Here is a 12,536-nt window from a genome sequence, read left to right as displayed (position 1 = left end):
CTAAGACTGTCACTTTGGCAAAGTCTGCTACATATGGCATACAATCTAGAAATTACAATAGTAATATTTTGGTCCCTTTGCCTCTTGTGCTTGCAGAGACTGTTTCCACACTGAGGACTCACCCAGCCATAATGTCAGGATGATTCCAGTTTTTAAAGTTCGGGTCCCTCCTTGAACTGTTTCAGAGTTCCACAATGGGAGCCGTTGTACCCCCCCCCCCCATTTCCCTCATTTTGCTTCCAGACTGAGCCCCATTTGTTTCCGCACTGAAGCAGAGGGACAGGAAGTGGATAATTCCCAGCAGCCTTTTTTGGGTACTTGTTTGTCTTCGTCATGTGATGAAAACAATCATATGTCAACCCTATTTTGTTGCCTCTGAAGCCTCCCCTCCAAGTCTGAAATCATTCTGGTGGTTTAAAAAAAATGAACCCCCAATCACATTATAATGTGATTCCAGTATAACAAAACCCCCACCACCACCATGCACCTTTTTTTTTGCTTCCTGCAGGCTCCAGGCAGTGGACTGGGGGGGTGCATTGTGTGGTTAAGCCTCCAGACTGCCACCAAGGCTCACCAGCACAGCGTGCCTCCTCTTCACTCCCTGGAGCCTCGGGTCAGTAAAAAGGAGATGTGTGGCAGGGAAGATGAGATATGTGGCAGTGGTGGTGGGGGGACAATTTCATGGCTCCAGGCAACTAAATTAGGACCCACACACACATCACCATTTACACATACTCTAAGAGGCTAAATTATGATATCCACACATACACCCCTGGGTGGGGAAGAGGAGGTGCACCGTACGGGCAAGCCTTAGGGCCATCTGGATGCTGCTCCAGATTGCCACTGAGGCTCACCTGCACAATGTGCCCCCCTTCACAGTCCCAAGGCTCCAGAAGGCAAAGAGGAGGTGTGGTGGAGTTATGTATGTGTGTGTGTGTGGGGGGGTAATTCTGTTATACTGGAACTGCATTGTAATGTAACGAGCATTTTAAGGCAGGGGAGGTTGGAGGAGTTGACGACAGAAGTGACGTGACGGGGGTGGGTGGGGAACAAGATTGGACACACTGAAAAAGCCTGAATGTCTACATCTGCATATTGGCCAGCCTTGATTAAGACCCCATTAGCACCTGGTTCAATAAGTGGGAACTGGATTTTGGAGGATTCCTTTGGTGTGGGGCAAGTAAGGGGGCAAACGGGGGATTTCAGTGTGGAAATGGACAAAAAAATTGACTTTTTGTAAATGCAAATCTGAGCCAAAACCCTAGTGTGGAAACAGTCAGAATGAGACAAACACAAAATGCCAAGTGCTCAATATAGGATTTTCCATTCTACAGACTATGCTTTTCAATGTGTTTGGTACAGAGGGCAAATTGTGTACAGAAGTCTTCTTCTACATGCAGATCATTCTTGATTAATTAGTATGTGACAAGGTCATCATAAACATCAAAAACTTATCCAATAATGCTTACCTGATTTAATTTGGGCAAGTCCTTTGCATTCTTTGCTTTGGATTTATTCTCTTGGCTCCACATTCTAAGGTAATTTCGGTTGTCTTGAGAATTCTTCTTTCCTATTTCAGTTTTTCCCCAGAAGAGAGAAGGGGAAAGGGTGTAATGTTTACTTCCTTTAAAAATGTTTGCCCTACCACATTAGAAAAAGTGATGTAGGCTTCTGAGGGCCCCTACAGGTCACTGGAAAGAGATTTCCTGTTCCATACCCCCACACATTAAGGAACAGACACACCCTGAAGATGGAATTTGGCAATTTCTAAAGAAAAGCTTTACTCAGTATCCATAACTGCTCATTTTAACCCTTTGATACTAAAAAAACACTGTTAAAACTAGTAATTATGATTTCCTAGGACTAGGAGCCTCTTGTGGTGCAGGGTGGTAAGGCAGCCGACATGCTGTCTGAAGCTCTGACTATGAGGCTGGGAGATCCCAGCAGCCGGCTCAAGGTTGACTCAGCCTTCCATCCTTCCGAGGTCGGTAAAATGAGTACCCAGCTTCTTGGGGGTTAAAACGGTAATGACTGGGGAAGGGAATGGCAAACCACCCTGTATTGAGTCTGCCAAGAAAACGCTGGAGGGCAACACCCCAAGGGTCAGACATGCACAGGGGATACCTTTACCATTAGGACTAGGATGTTCTAGACGTGACTGGAGCCCAAGTGTTCAGAAAGAGGACTTGGTATGAGCAATATGGGACATGTGGACTTAGCTTGGCTTATTTCAGCCTCCCTGCAACTTGGACCCTGGGAATTTTGTACTTCTAGGCTCCCTTCCCTATTATAGGCCCTTACAAGACAAAAAGCATACCTTTCTCAGTTTTCACACTCACACTGACAAACCCTTCATCTGATCCATGTTTGTTCTTGCTGTCTACGCCAACAACTAATAATATTCAGAAAAGTAAAATTAATCTCATTTCAGAAACAACCTTTGTACAACCTTTGTACATACACAATGAAAGTACATCTGTGACCATGACCTGGAAAAAGCTGATATCCGCTAGTTCTCTCTGAGACAAGCACTACAGGCCAGGGAGAACAAACTGAAGAACAGATTCTCCTAAAAGCTGGCCTCCATGTTCTGTGAAGGATTCCTACAGTCTTCAGGTTGTTTAAGCAGCCATTCCAGCTTGCTGACTGACACCAGAGTAATTCATGCCTGCCTTTCACTATCCCTGAAACATATCTGAAGCTACACATACTTTACCATATCTCCAGTTGTAAAAGGTGAAGCTGCATGTATACTTTATTTATACTTCCTAGTTGGACTATAGGGTAATTTTGATCTAATCTGAATTTTGTGTTGTGAGACATCCATCTATTCTCCATAAAATATACCTTGAACAGGTTATATCATATGTATGGACCACATCTGTGGGAAGAATGTTTTGCCTTGCATGGGGGAATTACTTGCACCTTATGAACGACACGTATAACCGCTATTTTGGCATAAAATTGGCCACAGCCTTTTATTTCAAACTTGAGCTAGGCGTAAAATGGGGCTGGATCTGCCGCCTTGCAGCCAGCCGACCGCAAGGCAGCCCCCGACATCAGGGCTACCCCTCACTGGGCATCCAGGCTATCCAGCCAATTTGCCCAGGCAACCCAGCCTGATGACCCAAGGGAGGTGGCTACTAGATGTGATCCCCTTGGGCGTCCGCCTCTGTCGGGATCTATCCACCACCCGGAAACATGCTAGCTTACCACAAGCTTAGAAACCACACAGCCCCTTATGGGGCCCCCAAGTAGAGAAGGCCAGCATGCAAACTTGGCCTACCCATAAAGATCTGCTCCATTTCCTAACTGCAGACTTTGACAATGTATTTCTCAAAACAAGTAGCAATATAATTAACAATAACATTTGAACATCAGACTTTCAAAATTCCTGTATATAAACCAAGGGAGGGAGGGTGGGTTTTTGCTGCCTTGACCGCTGAGAAGGGAAAAGAGGCCGTTTGAGCACAGGCAGCCCATATAAGGCGCCTGGCTCACCCCCGCCTTCATCAACACGCAGTGCCTCACGCTGTGGCAATGGCTGCACGTCCTCACGTAATTTGTGCTGCCCTGTGCCTCCAACTGGGACCGGGAGCCACGTACAAACTCCTGCATCCTTCTCTGGCGCTCCCCACTGCCCAAAGAGCTCAGGTACGTTTCTCATACTGTTAACCTCCCAGGTTCAGAAAACCTTTAATGGAGTGACAGCACTAGTAATTAAAACTTTACTTCCCTTCCCCAGATTTCTATTCCTGTGATGGGCCGAGGGCAGGAAGCTCAAGAGTTATCTCTATCAAGACTATCATTGGTCTAACTCTTTTGAAATTTAGTGTTCCCAGCTAACCTGCTAGGCCTTACAAAGAGCATTTGTGAATACAGCCTACATTTGTCACTACTAAACACACCAACATCACAAAGGTATCCTTATTTAAAACATCTTACTTCTGCTCTATATTAATGATAGCTGCAGTTAAAGCTACCTATGTTTTATTTTTGAAAGTGCTTCGATACCTTTCTACGGCTTTGTGAGGAGTACAAGTGAATCTGTGATAAAGCAACATACCGTGTGTGCAGTCGGGTGTGATATCTTCAAAGAAGTATTGTGTTGCTTCAAATGCAGAATCTGGCTCTTCCTGATCAGTGGAAGGATCTAAGCAAACGGAAATCAAGTACCAGCATGCATCAGATAGATCTGTTAATCCACCTGATTCAATTATGAAAATCCAATATATATTTTGAGTTCGTATACACAGCAGATTAAGAAGACACTATTAATAGGCCTCATAGTTACATTAATAAGTTACACAGAAAAATATTTCCAAACATTTGTTATATAGGAGCCTTGAACCTCTATTTAAAACACTTAATAATGACCCTTATAAGAGCTCATAAACTAAGCAGCCTGGACTATTACAGCATTCCGTAGCACAGTGGTTCTCAACCTGGCAGTCGGGACCCCTTTGGGAATCAAACGACCCTTTCAGATGGGTCGTAGCTGGGCAAGCAGCTTGGCGGGGGGGGGGCATCCACACAACAGCCTTGTGGGGTAGATTGAGATAGAGCGTTTGTCTGTCTGGAGCAGCGGAAAAGAACAAGATCGGCATGGTGGGGCAAGAGGGGCAAAAGCACCCCGCCGCCCCCAGTGGCAGTAATCCAGGAAAATAGTGAATATCCCACTAAAGCATTTCAGTCCAATTTTAAGTAGCCCTGTTACTCACCAGGCAAAACATGCATTTTATACAGCAGCTTCAACTTCTCAGTAAGATCTCCATGGCATGCTGCACCTAGAAGAAATTACAACCACTGTAACAGAATCACTAACAAGTGATATGTCTGAGACACATGTAATTGTTCAAACAAATTCATCTTCAACCGACTTAGTAAAGATTATGTCCTGTGTACATGATGTTTAAGTCTTTTCTTTTAATTGTGTCCAACACTAGTTTTTATGATTCAGGGCTTGTATTGTATTAATATGGGTTTACATTATTTTATGTCATTTGACATTGAGAGAGCAAGCTTGGTGTAGTGGTTAGGACTGCAGACTTCTAATGTGGTGAGCCAGATTTGATTCCCCGTTCTTCCATATGCAGCCAGCTGGGTGACCTTGGGCTCACCACAGCACTGATAAAGCTATTCTGACCAAGCAGTAATATTAGGACCTCCTCAGCTTCACCTACCTCACAGGGTGTCTGTTGTGGGGAGAGGAAAGGGAGGGAGGTTGTAAGGTGCTTTAAGATTTGTTCTGGCAGAGAAAAGCAGTATATAAGAACCAGCTCTTCTTCTAAACTACTGTGAATGCCCCCTAGGGGCAGAAAAGTAGCTTTAAGAATAATTAGCCATATTTTATATTTTCATAAATGTGGATAACAAGATTGGCTGGGTGGGAGGGATCTACTTATTCTTTCAATGGAAGGGGGAAAAAGTGCTAAAGAAGTAAATAATTGATGTTATGTGGCCTCACAATATAATCTGTGATTCCATTCTCCAATTTTTGAAAAAAACCCACATATTTTAATCAAGCAGCCTAGAGGGCCCGAACAGCTAAATAGAGCCACATTGTTATCTCTATAAATTCTGAAAATGATACTTGTAAGGATTTCAGTATTTGTAACAATTTTATATTTAATATATTTGTAAAACTGCAGCCAACTGACCATTAAAAAATATACTGCTTTGACCTTGGTCTGAAACCTATTTGGGAAAAATGGCTCAGCTATACATTTTCATATTTGGTTCATTTTACTTCTATAAATAATTATTTTAAAATTTTCTGATAGAGTAAAAGGTATTTAGTTTTTAATTTCCATTTGTTTTTATGGGAAGCCAGAAATGTTTATTTTGTTTTCCATTCAGTTGTGAGTACATTCTCAGGGACTGTGTCTGTTACCTATGGGATCTGCCATGCCAAATTTCATTTCAGATGGATTTAGAAGTCCACTTTACACTTAAAATTGGAAAGCCAGCACCGGAATGTATAAGAACACAGGTATGTGAGTGAGAATCCCCTCCCCCTTTTTCCCTGGTTCCTCAAACAAAAATGGAACATGCATGTATGAATATCACATGAATTACATAAGCTAGATATCTCTGTGTGTGTGTGGGGGGGAGGCCCAGGATAGTTGCTTATCAGAAAAATTCTCTTATATATGATATGACCCTTTAAAAATGTCAACAAGACATTTGGACATTCTTGCACTGAATCCAATTCCAATGTCACCTTGTTTATGGAATGAAAAACTTAAAACACATCTCAAGAGTCTTTCTTCTTGAAAAAGTTAATTGCTCAAAAACATATAATCACTTAGAGAGGAAAATATTACTTATTCCTTAGGCAAAAATGGCAATGTGTTTCACTGTAGCTGATAAATGGCAACCCTGATATTCTCCTTTTAATAGTTGAATTTTGCAACAGAATATTAATTCAACAATAATCAGATATTGTATGAAAGCAAATGTGATAAGAACAGTCTCATCAAAGTGACCAGATCTCAAACAGTGCAGTCTTTTAAAATACCAAAAAAAAACCTGAATGCCAATTCACAGATTTCAGTGTTAAGGGATAAGGTAGACAAACACTTGGCCCCTGATGGACCATGCATGTAAGGTTAGTTTAAAAGCTCATGCCATTCTTCTTACTTAGCCCAGAAACAAATTCCCGAAAGTTGATTAATGAATCTCCATTTTCATCCAGTAATCTAAACAAACGTGCAGCCAAAACATCGGAGTGAGTTCCACAGCCCCAAGGAAACAGGAGAGCAAACATTCCCTTGAACTGCTCAAAGTCAATGCGATATTGTTCTAAATACGGCAAACTTGGGTCATGGCGGTCAACCGCATTGCTGGTGCCTCCCCAGTAGCAGCTTGTCAAATGCTCGGCCTGAAGAAAAGCAAGGGAAATCGATTAATTATATTACAATGTTTGTATTAATTTCAGCAGCAGCATCTAAAATTTATATTACTTGCTCAGTGGGACTTTCAAGCTGCTTTTGACTCAAAGGACCACTTAATATTGCTTAGACACACTGAAACCAAAACGGGTATAAGAAGTATTGAGTAAAATCCTGCCAGCTTTTCCACTGGTGAAAAAAGGACAGGCCTTTTTGACCACCAAAAAGCCTACAACATGGATAATGAGATATTTATTTATTTATTTATTTATTGTATTTCTATACCGCCCTCCCCAAAGGCTCAGGGCGGTTTACAGAAAACAACAAAATAGTACAGGTAACTGTAATATGGAAACAAACAACATGTGTTACTTGGGTTTTTATTGTATATGTTGTTAAACTAGGTTCTGTAAGCCACCTTGAGTGGAAAGGAAAATGAAATATTCTTATTTATATTCTATATAGAAGACCCACATAGAAGTATTCCAGCCAATATTTTCTAACTACAGAATCCCATCTGTGATGAATCGTTGCAGATGTACACCTGCAGTCCAGGCTCATGGTTAGTGTGAAACTATGTGGTATGCCACAAGCCCTGCAACCGCCAAGCAGTAGTCAAGGGAAAGATGGCCAGCCATGGAAATATCTGTGCACACCTGCACAGGTAGAAAATTGTTTATGCATGTTTGCACCCACACAGGCTGCTAGATACTCTTATGTTCCAGATTTCACCGCAGTGATGGAGTTAGAGGGCTGAGTCTCCAAAGTAAATGTGATGGACCTCAGAAGCCATCCTAAGCATGTCTCCTCAGAAGAAAGTGTTCTTAGAATGGCAGTCCTGGGTTCTCTTTGTTTCAATTGTTTTTCTACAACTGGAAAACCTGATTCACCATTGAAACGACTGTGATCTTGCAGAAAAAAATTAGTGTGCAAGTTTTATTTGCACAGTTATGAACATGACAATTATTGGTACTTGGGGGTATTAAATGGACAGTATTGTTTCCCACAGTTCTACATTCACTTGGCAAGTTACAAGATCATACTTACAATACCCATTTAGCATTGTATGAAATAGTTGGTTCTGCTTGATAGGTCAAAGATTCTTTCTGCCCACTTACTCAAGTACAGTTGTAAACTTTACCTTCTTCATCAGATGGGCAATGTTTATTTGTTTATGATGGTAGCAAAACTACTGAATACACCACGAACTAAACTAGTATTTCAAATTTACCTTGAAAAGGGCATAGAGTTCTTCCAGCTCATCTATAGTAAAAGAGGTCTCAGTCACTATGGTCCGTACCTTGCAAAATATAAAAGCACAGAGAGTTTTGACACATGGGAAAGACCTGCACTTCAAGACTGAGTTAGAAAAATACTCCCAAAAACTTACCACATTGCGTTTTGTAGTGTCTTCAAGTGTCTGGATCACTTTCAGTCTCTGCTTGAATCTCATTTGTTCAATCAAATCTGCTCGTATGCTTCCAAATTTCTAAAGGGGAAAAATATTTTTCAGTTTTGATGCAGAACCTTAAAAGACAGCTTCATTTATGTCTTCTAAGTTCTCTCTAACAAAATCAATAACTTTATTCTTCTTGTATCAGCAAAGGTGAATGTTCTAAGCTATACCACTATACATTTTGATCAAACACTTTTTACAAATAAAGCAGACTTCATAGGGATTCAATAAAATCAGAGTCCAGTAGCACCTTTAAGACCAACAAAGATTAATTCAAGGCGTGAGCTTTCGAGTGTAAGCACTCTTCGTCAGACTAAGGTGCTACAAGACTCTGATTTTATTGTGCTACAATAAAAATGGCTACTCATCTGAATCTATTCATAAGGATTATTTCACACAAGATAGGATCTTCAATTAAGTGGAACATGGAAGCAAATGTTAGGTCACCTATACCCGCTCCTACTACAAAAGACTTTGTACTAAAACCTGTCCATAAACACATTTGCCCAACCCGTAGGATCTAGCCACACTCTTCTTGTGGAAGACAGGATTTGCATGCGTGTATCTTGTGTCATACCCATATGCATGGAGGAGGGTCTAGGAGTGAGATTCACTGCAGTGCACCACCTAGAGACAACTTGCAGAGGATCTGTGCAAACTGGCCTTGCAGCGAAATATTATTGCTTTTCCTCATTCACCTTTCAACTCATAGCTGCTGACATCTTTGTCATATTACCTCATAGGAAGTTCGGATGAGTCTGAAGATATCCACTTCAGGGTGAGGTCCAACATCGTCACTAAGCAATGAATGAAGGTGAGGGATTGGTGGCAAAGTGCTGTCCTTATTTGTCACACTGTCCAGATACCTACAGGATGAAAGAGAATCCAATGAGACACATTCAGGTATATTCAGTGTCTAACATTAATCCAAGAAGAAGAAGAAGAAGAAGAAGAAGAAGAAGAGTTGGTTCTTATATGCCGCTTTTCCCTACCCAAAGGAGGCTCAAAGCGGCTTACAGTCGCCTTCCCATTCCTCTCCCCACAACAGACACCCTGTGGGGTGGGTGAGGCTGAGAGAGCCCTGATATCACTGCTCGGTCAGAACAGTTTTATCAGTGCCGTGGCGAGCCCAAGGTCACCCAGCTGGTTGCATGTGGGGGAGTGCAGAATTGAACCCGGCATGCCAGATTAGAAGTCCGCACTCCTAACCACTACACCAAACTGGCTCTCCAAGTTTTAAAATACTGTACAGGCCTTTGCTCTCCAGGAGTTCAGTATGTTAAAAAATCCACACGAACTGGAAGCTCCATATTTACAGTGTAGTGCCCATGTCATACACCTTACTCCAGAAACTCTTACAAAAACCTTGGGATACAGATGTTTACTATTATGCCTATATTACATTTAGGATTGTGGCTTGCCTAGATCTACCTATTTGAAGAAGAAAAATAAAGAAATGTGATAAGAATTTCTGAATAGAATTGAAGATGCCATGCCTCTTAGGCACAGTAAAGGCACAGAACCAAACCTTTACATGAATCTACAACAGCCAACACTGCTTTTTATCAGGTGGATTCAAGTGGGTAGCTGTGTTGGTCTGAAGTAGAACAACAAAATTTGAATCCAATGGCACCTTTAAGACCAACAAAAATTTATTTAAGGTGTGAGCGTTCATGTGCATGCCTTGTCTGAGGAAGTGGGCATGTACACAAAAGCTCATGCCTTGGTCTTAAAGATGCCACTGGACTCAAATTTTGTTTGATCAGGTGGTTAGACATCATTCTCTCCCATTCCTATGTGCACATTACTGCTTTCTGTGAATATGGCACAACCTGCAATTGAAGTCTCCATAAGATACAAGCAGCATAAGAGACTAAACTATAATTGCACATACTTTGCAAGCATGAGGTAATTCTAAGCATCTCCAAATAAAAGCCCTCTCTGTTAACAGGGCTATGAAAGGCTTCGATGGCCACTGTAAGTCAAGGCTGACAATGCTATGCAGGGATGAACCACTGGCCTGACTCAGTATAAGATGGCACCTTACAATGAAATCAAACAATACCATGCCTCAGACGGCCAATTAGTAAGATAGAACCAGATGAATCAGAATTGTTCATTCAACGGCTACATTTTCTCTTTAATAAAAGGAATGCCTTTTGAAAATTCAACTGGCCTGATTTAAAGTGGAAAGGGTAATATACTCGGGCAAGGGCAGTAACACAAATGGGATGCTTACTCTATTAAGGCATTTCAGACATAACAAAGTTTTCCATTAGTACCTTCCAAGCACTGTCATAGCTTCACCATCATCTTTACAGTTCAGCAGCTTGTCCACATTAGCATCCAGCACAGCCAATGCTAACTGGAATATCACCTTGATGCCTTCACAGAAGAAACAGTCCACAACCACCACAGCACTTTCAAAGGGCATTACACTAAGGAAGAGTGTGAGGAACCAGGAAAGAGAGATGGTGGAAATGACCCCCAAATCCTGCATACAGTCATAGAGTTGTGGAACATAATCCCGAGCCAACTCTTCAAACACACCTTGATCCACCAGAGCACCTGCAGGACACAATCAGTAAAGGACAAGAGTGAAATATGAGCAATTAAGGAATGTATAACCTAAACAGAATGCAAGGTCTTGACACTCAGAAATGATGGGTTCTTTCATTCAGCAGCTGTCATTTTAGTTAGTGTTTCCTCCTCCCCTCCAAGGTAAAGCAAGATATCACAAAAAATTAGGAACTAGATCTAGTAAGCTTTTTCATTCTCTTCCTTATGACAGCCTCATCCCACATGGCTTTTGTCCATGAAGACCTCAATGATCCCTAACACAGTCTTTCTGGTAGTCCAAGAATCCTTCCTTTTTCACCTGGAGCAAGATAGGATGGATTCAACCCAAAGACTTTTTAATCGTCTCATACCCACATCCAACCATCTGTGGGCAGACCACACCGAAACTTTCCCACTACACTCTCAGGCTGCACATTCCTGAGCCTGCCCTGCCTCTAATTTTGTTCCTGGAAATTAGCAGGGATACTGGGATACAAGAGAATATTTGCAGAAGGAGGGAGGGAAACCAATAAGAAATCCTGCCCCCTTCTGTCTTAAAGAGATGGTTGAATGGCGCATCTGAGATTGTCAGGAAGGCTCCCATGCTTCTGGTCTTCCTGCAAACTATGTAAAGAGAACATGTGTTCAGACACAATAAAAAGCAGTTCCCCCAAATAAGTAGGGCCTCAACCAGGCTATTATCATTCAATATCAGGCATTTCTAGCACTTATCACCTGCAAATCAGTTATTCCTGAATGATTTTAAAAACTAGTTCTGAAACAGCGTCTAACAAAATGCCCTTTAACATACCAACTACTCTTGTGTTGTAGTAATCTGGCAGCATGCGCTCACACAAAGCCACGAGCAGCCAAAAAGCTTCCTCTTCCTTTGCATACAAAAGCAGCACTGATGTAACAATATTCATGGCCTAGGAAAAAGAAGTTTTAAAAGGATTATTAAATCCCAACTTTTCCTCACCCTTCGCACCTTTAGGCAAAAAGGCTGCTCACAAGCAGAGTTCAAAAGAACCAAACTGTACGGACAGATACTCCGCCAAGCGCTTAACAGAAAGTGCTTCCCGTTATTGTTAGTTGCCCCCATCAGTTCCACGTTCAAGCAGATACAACAGCGCTATTACAATATACAAACTGACACCCTACAACAAAAAGCTGCACATTCTTTTCAAGTATGACATCTGTATGACCCATTATGCACGGGGGGAATAACACACATTCGGGGTGGAATGGCAGCGACTAAAATCACCAATAACGCATGGTGCCGGCTGCAACCGGCCACAGCTTCGGTGCATGCCACCAAGAAAGCCGCGTTAGTGAAACGCGGAAGAAAGCGCAGCTTCCAGGTGACCGGGGCGCAACCAGAAGCAGCACCAGGATCACCACGTGCATAATCAGTTACTCTGGGTTTTGCTGCCGCCGCGCCCTGTCCCGTGCATAACCGGTGTGCTTCGTGTCTTCCCCCTCCGCGTTTTCCATGTGACCCGAAATCGCAGCCGTGCATAATGGGCCTATGTGGCACGTGAAACCTCTTTGTGTGTCATAACAGACCAGCTCCAACAACTGGATGGCATTTGTACTATAGGATGGGGAGGAACAGCATTGGAAGGTAG

The 12,536-nt window shown here is 42.2% G+C and overlaps 1 protein-coding gene across 1 annotated transcript in view; it reads right to left on the bottom strand.

Moving 5' to 3' along the window:
• The window catches only part of TBC1D9 (TBC1 domain family member 9), a 50,701-nt gene that overhangs the window by 1,122 nt on the left and 37,043 nt on the right, over positions 1-12,536 (bottom strand). The window contains exons 11-20 of the mRNA XM_077300226.1: positions 11,720-11,837; positions 10,632-10,917; positions 9,086-9,215; positions 8,284-8,382; positions 8,125-8,193; positions 6,643-6,883; positions 4,722-4,787; positions 4,067-4,153; positions 2,318-2,392; positions 1,470-1,570 (exon numbers count right to left, since the gene is read on the bottom strand). Of these exons, the coding sequence (XP_077156341.1) occupies positions 1,470-1,570; positions 2,318-2,392; positions 4,067-4,153; positions 4,722-4,787; positions 6,643-6,883; positions 8,125-8,193; positions 8,284-8,382; positions 9,086-9,215; positions 10,632-10,917; positions 11,720-11,837 (1,272 nt within the window). The remainder of the gene's footprint in view (positions 1-1,469; positions 1,571-2,317; positions 2,393-4,066; positions 4,154-4,721; positions 4,788-6,642; positions 6,884-8,124; positions 8,194-8,283; positions 8,383-9,085; positions 9,216-10,631; positions 10,918-11,719; positions 11,838-12,536) is intronic.

Source organism: Paroedura picta, chromosome 10, assembly GCF_049243985.1.
Source record: "Paroedura picta isolate Pp20150507F chromosome 10, Ppicta_v3.0, whole genome shotgun sequence".
Classification (NCBI taxonomy): domain Eukaryota; kingdom Metazoa; phylum Chordata; class Lepidosauria; order Squamata; family Gekkonidae; genus Paroedura; species Paroedura picta.
The sequence above is the reverse complement of the archived record's forward strand: the minus strand, read 5'-3'. Positions and strand labels throughout refer to the sequence as shown.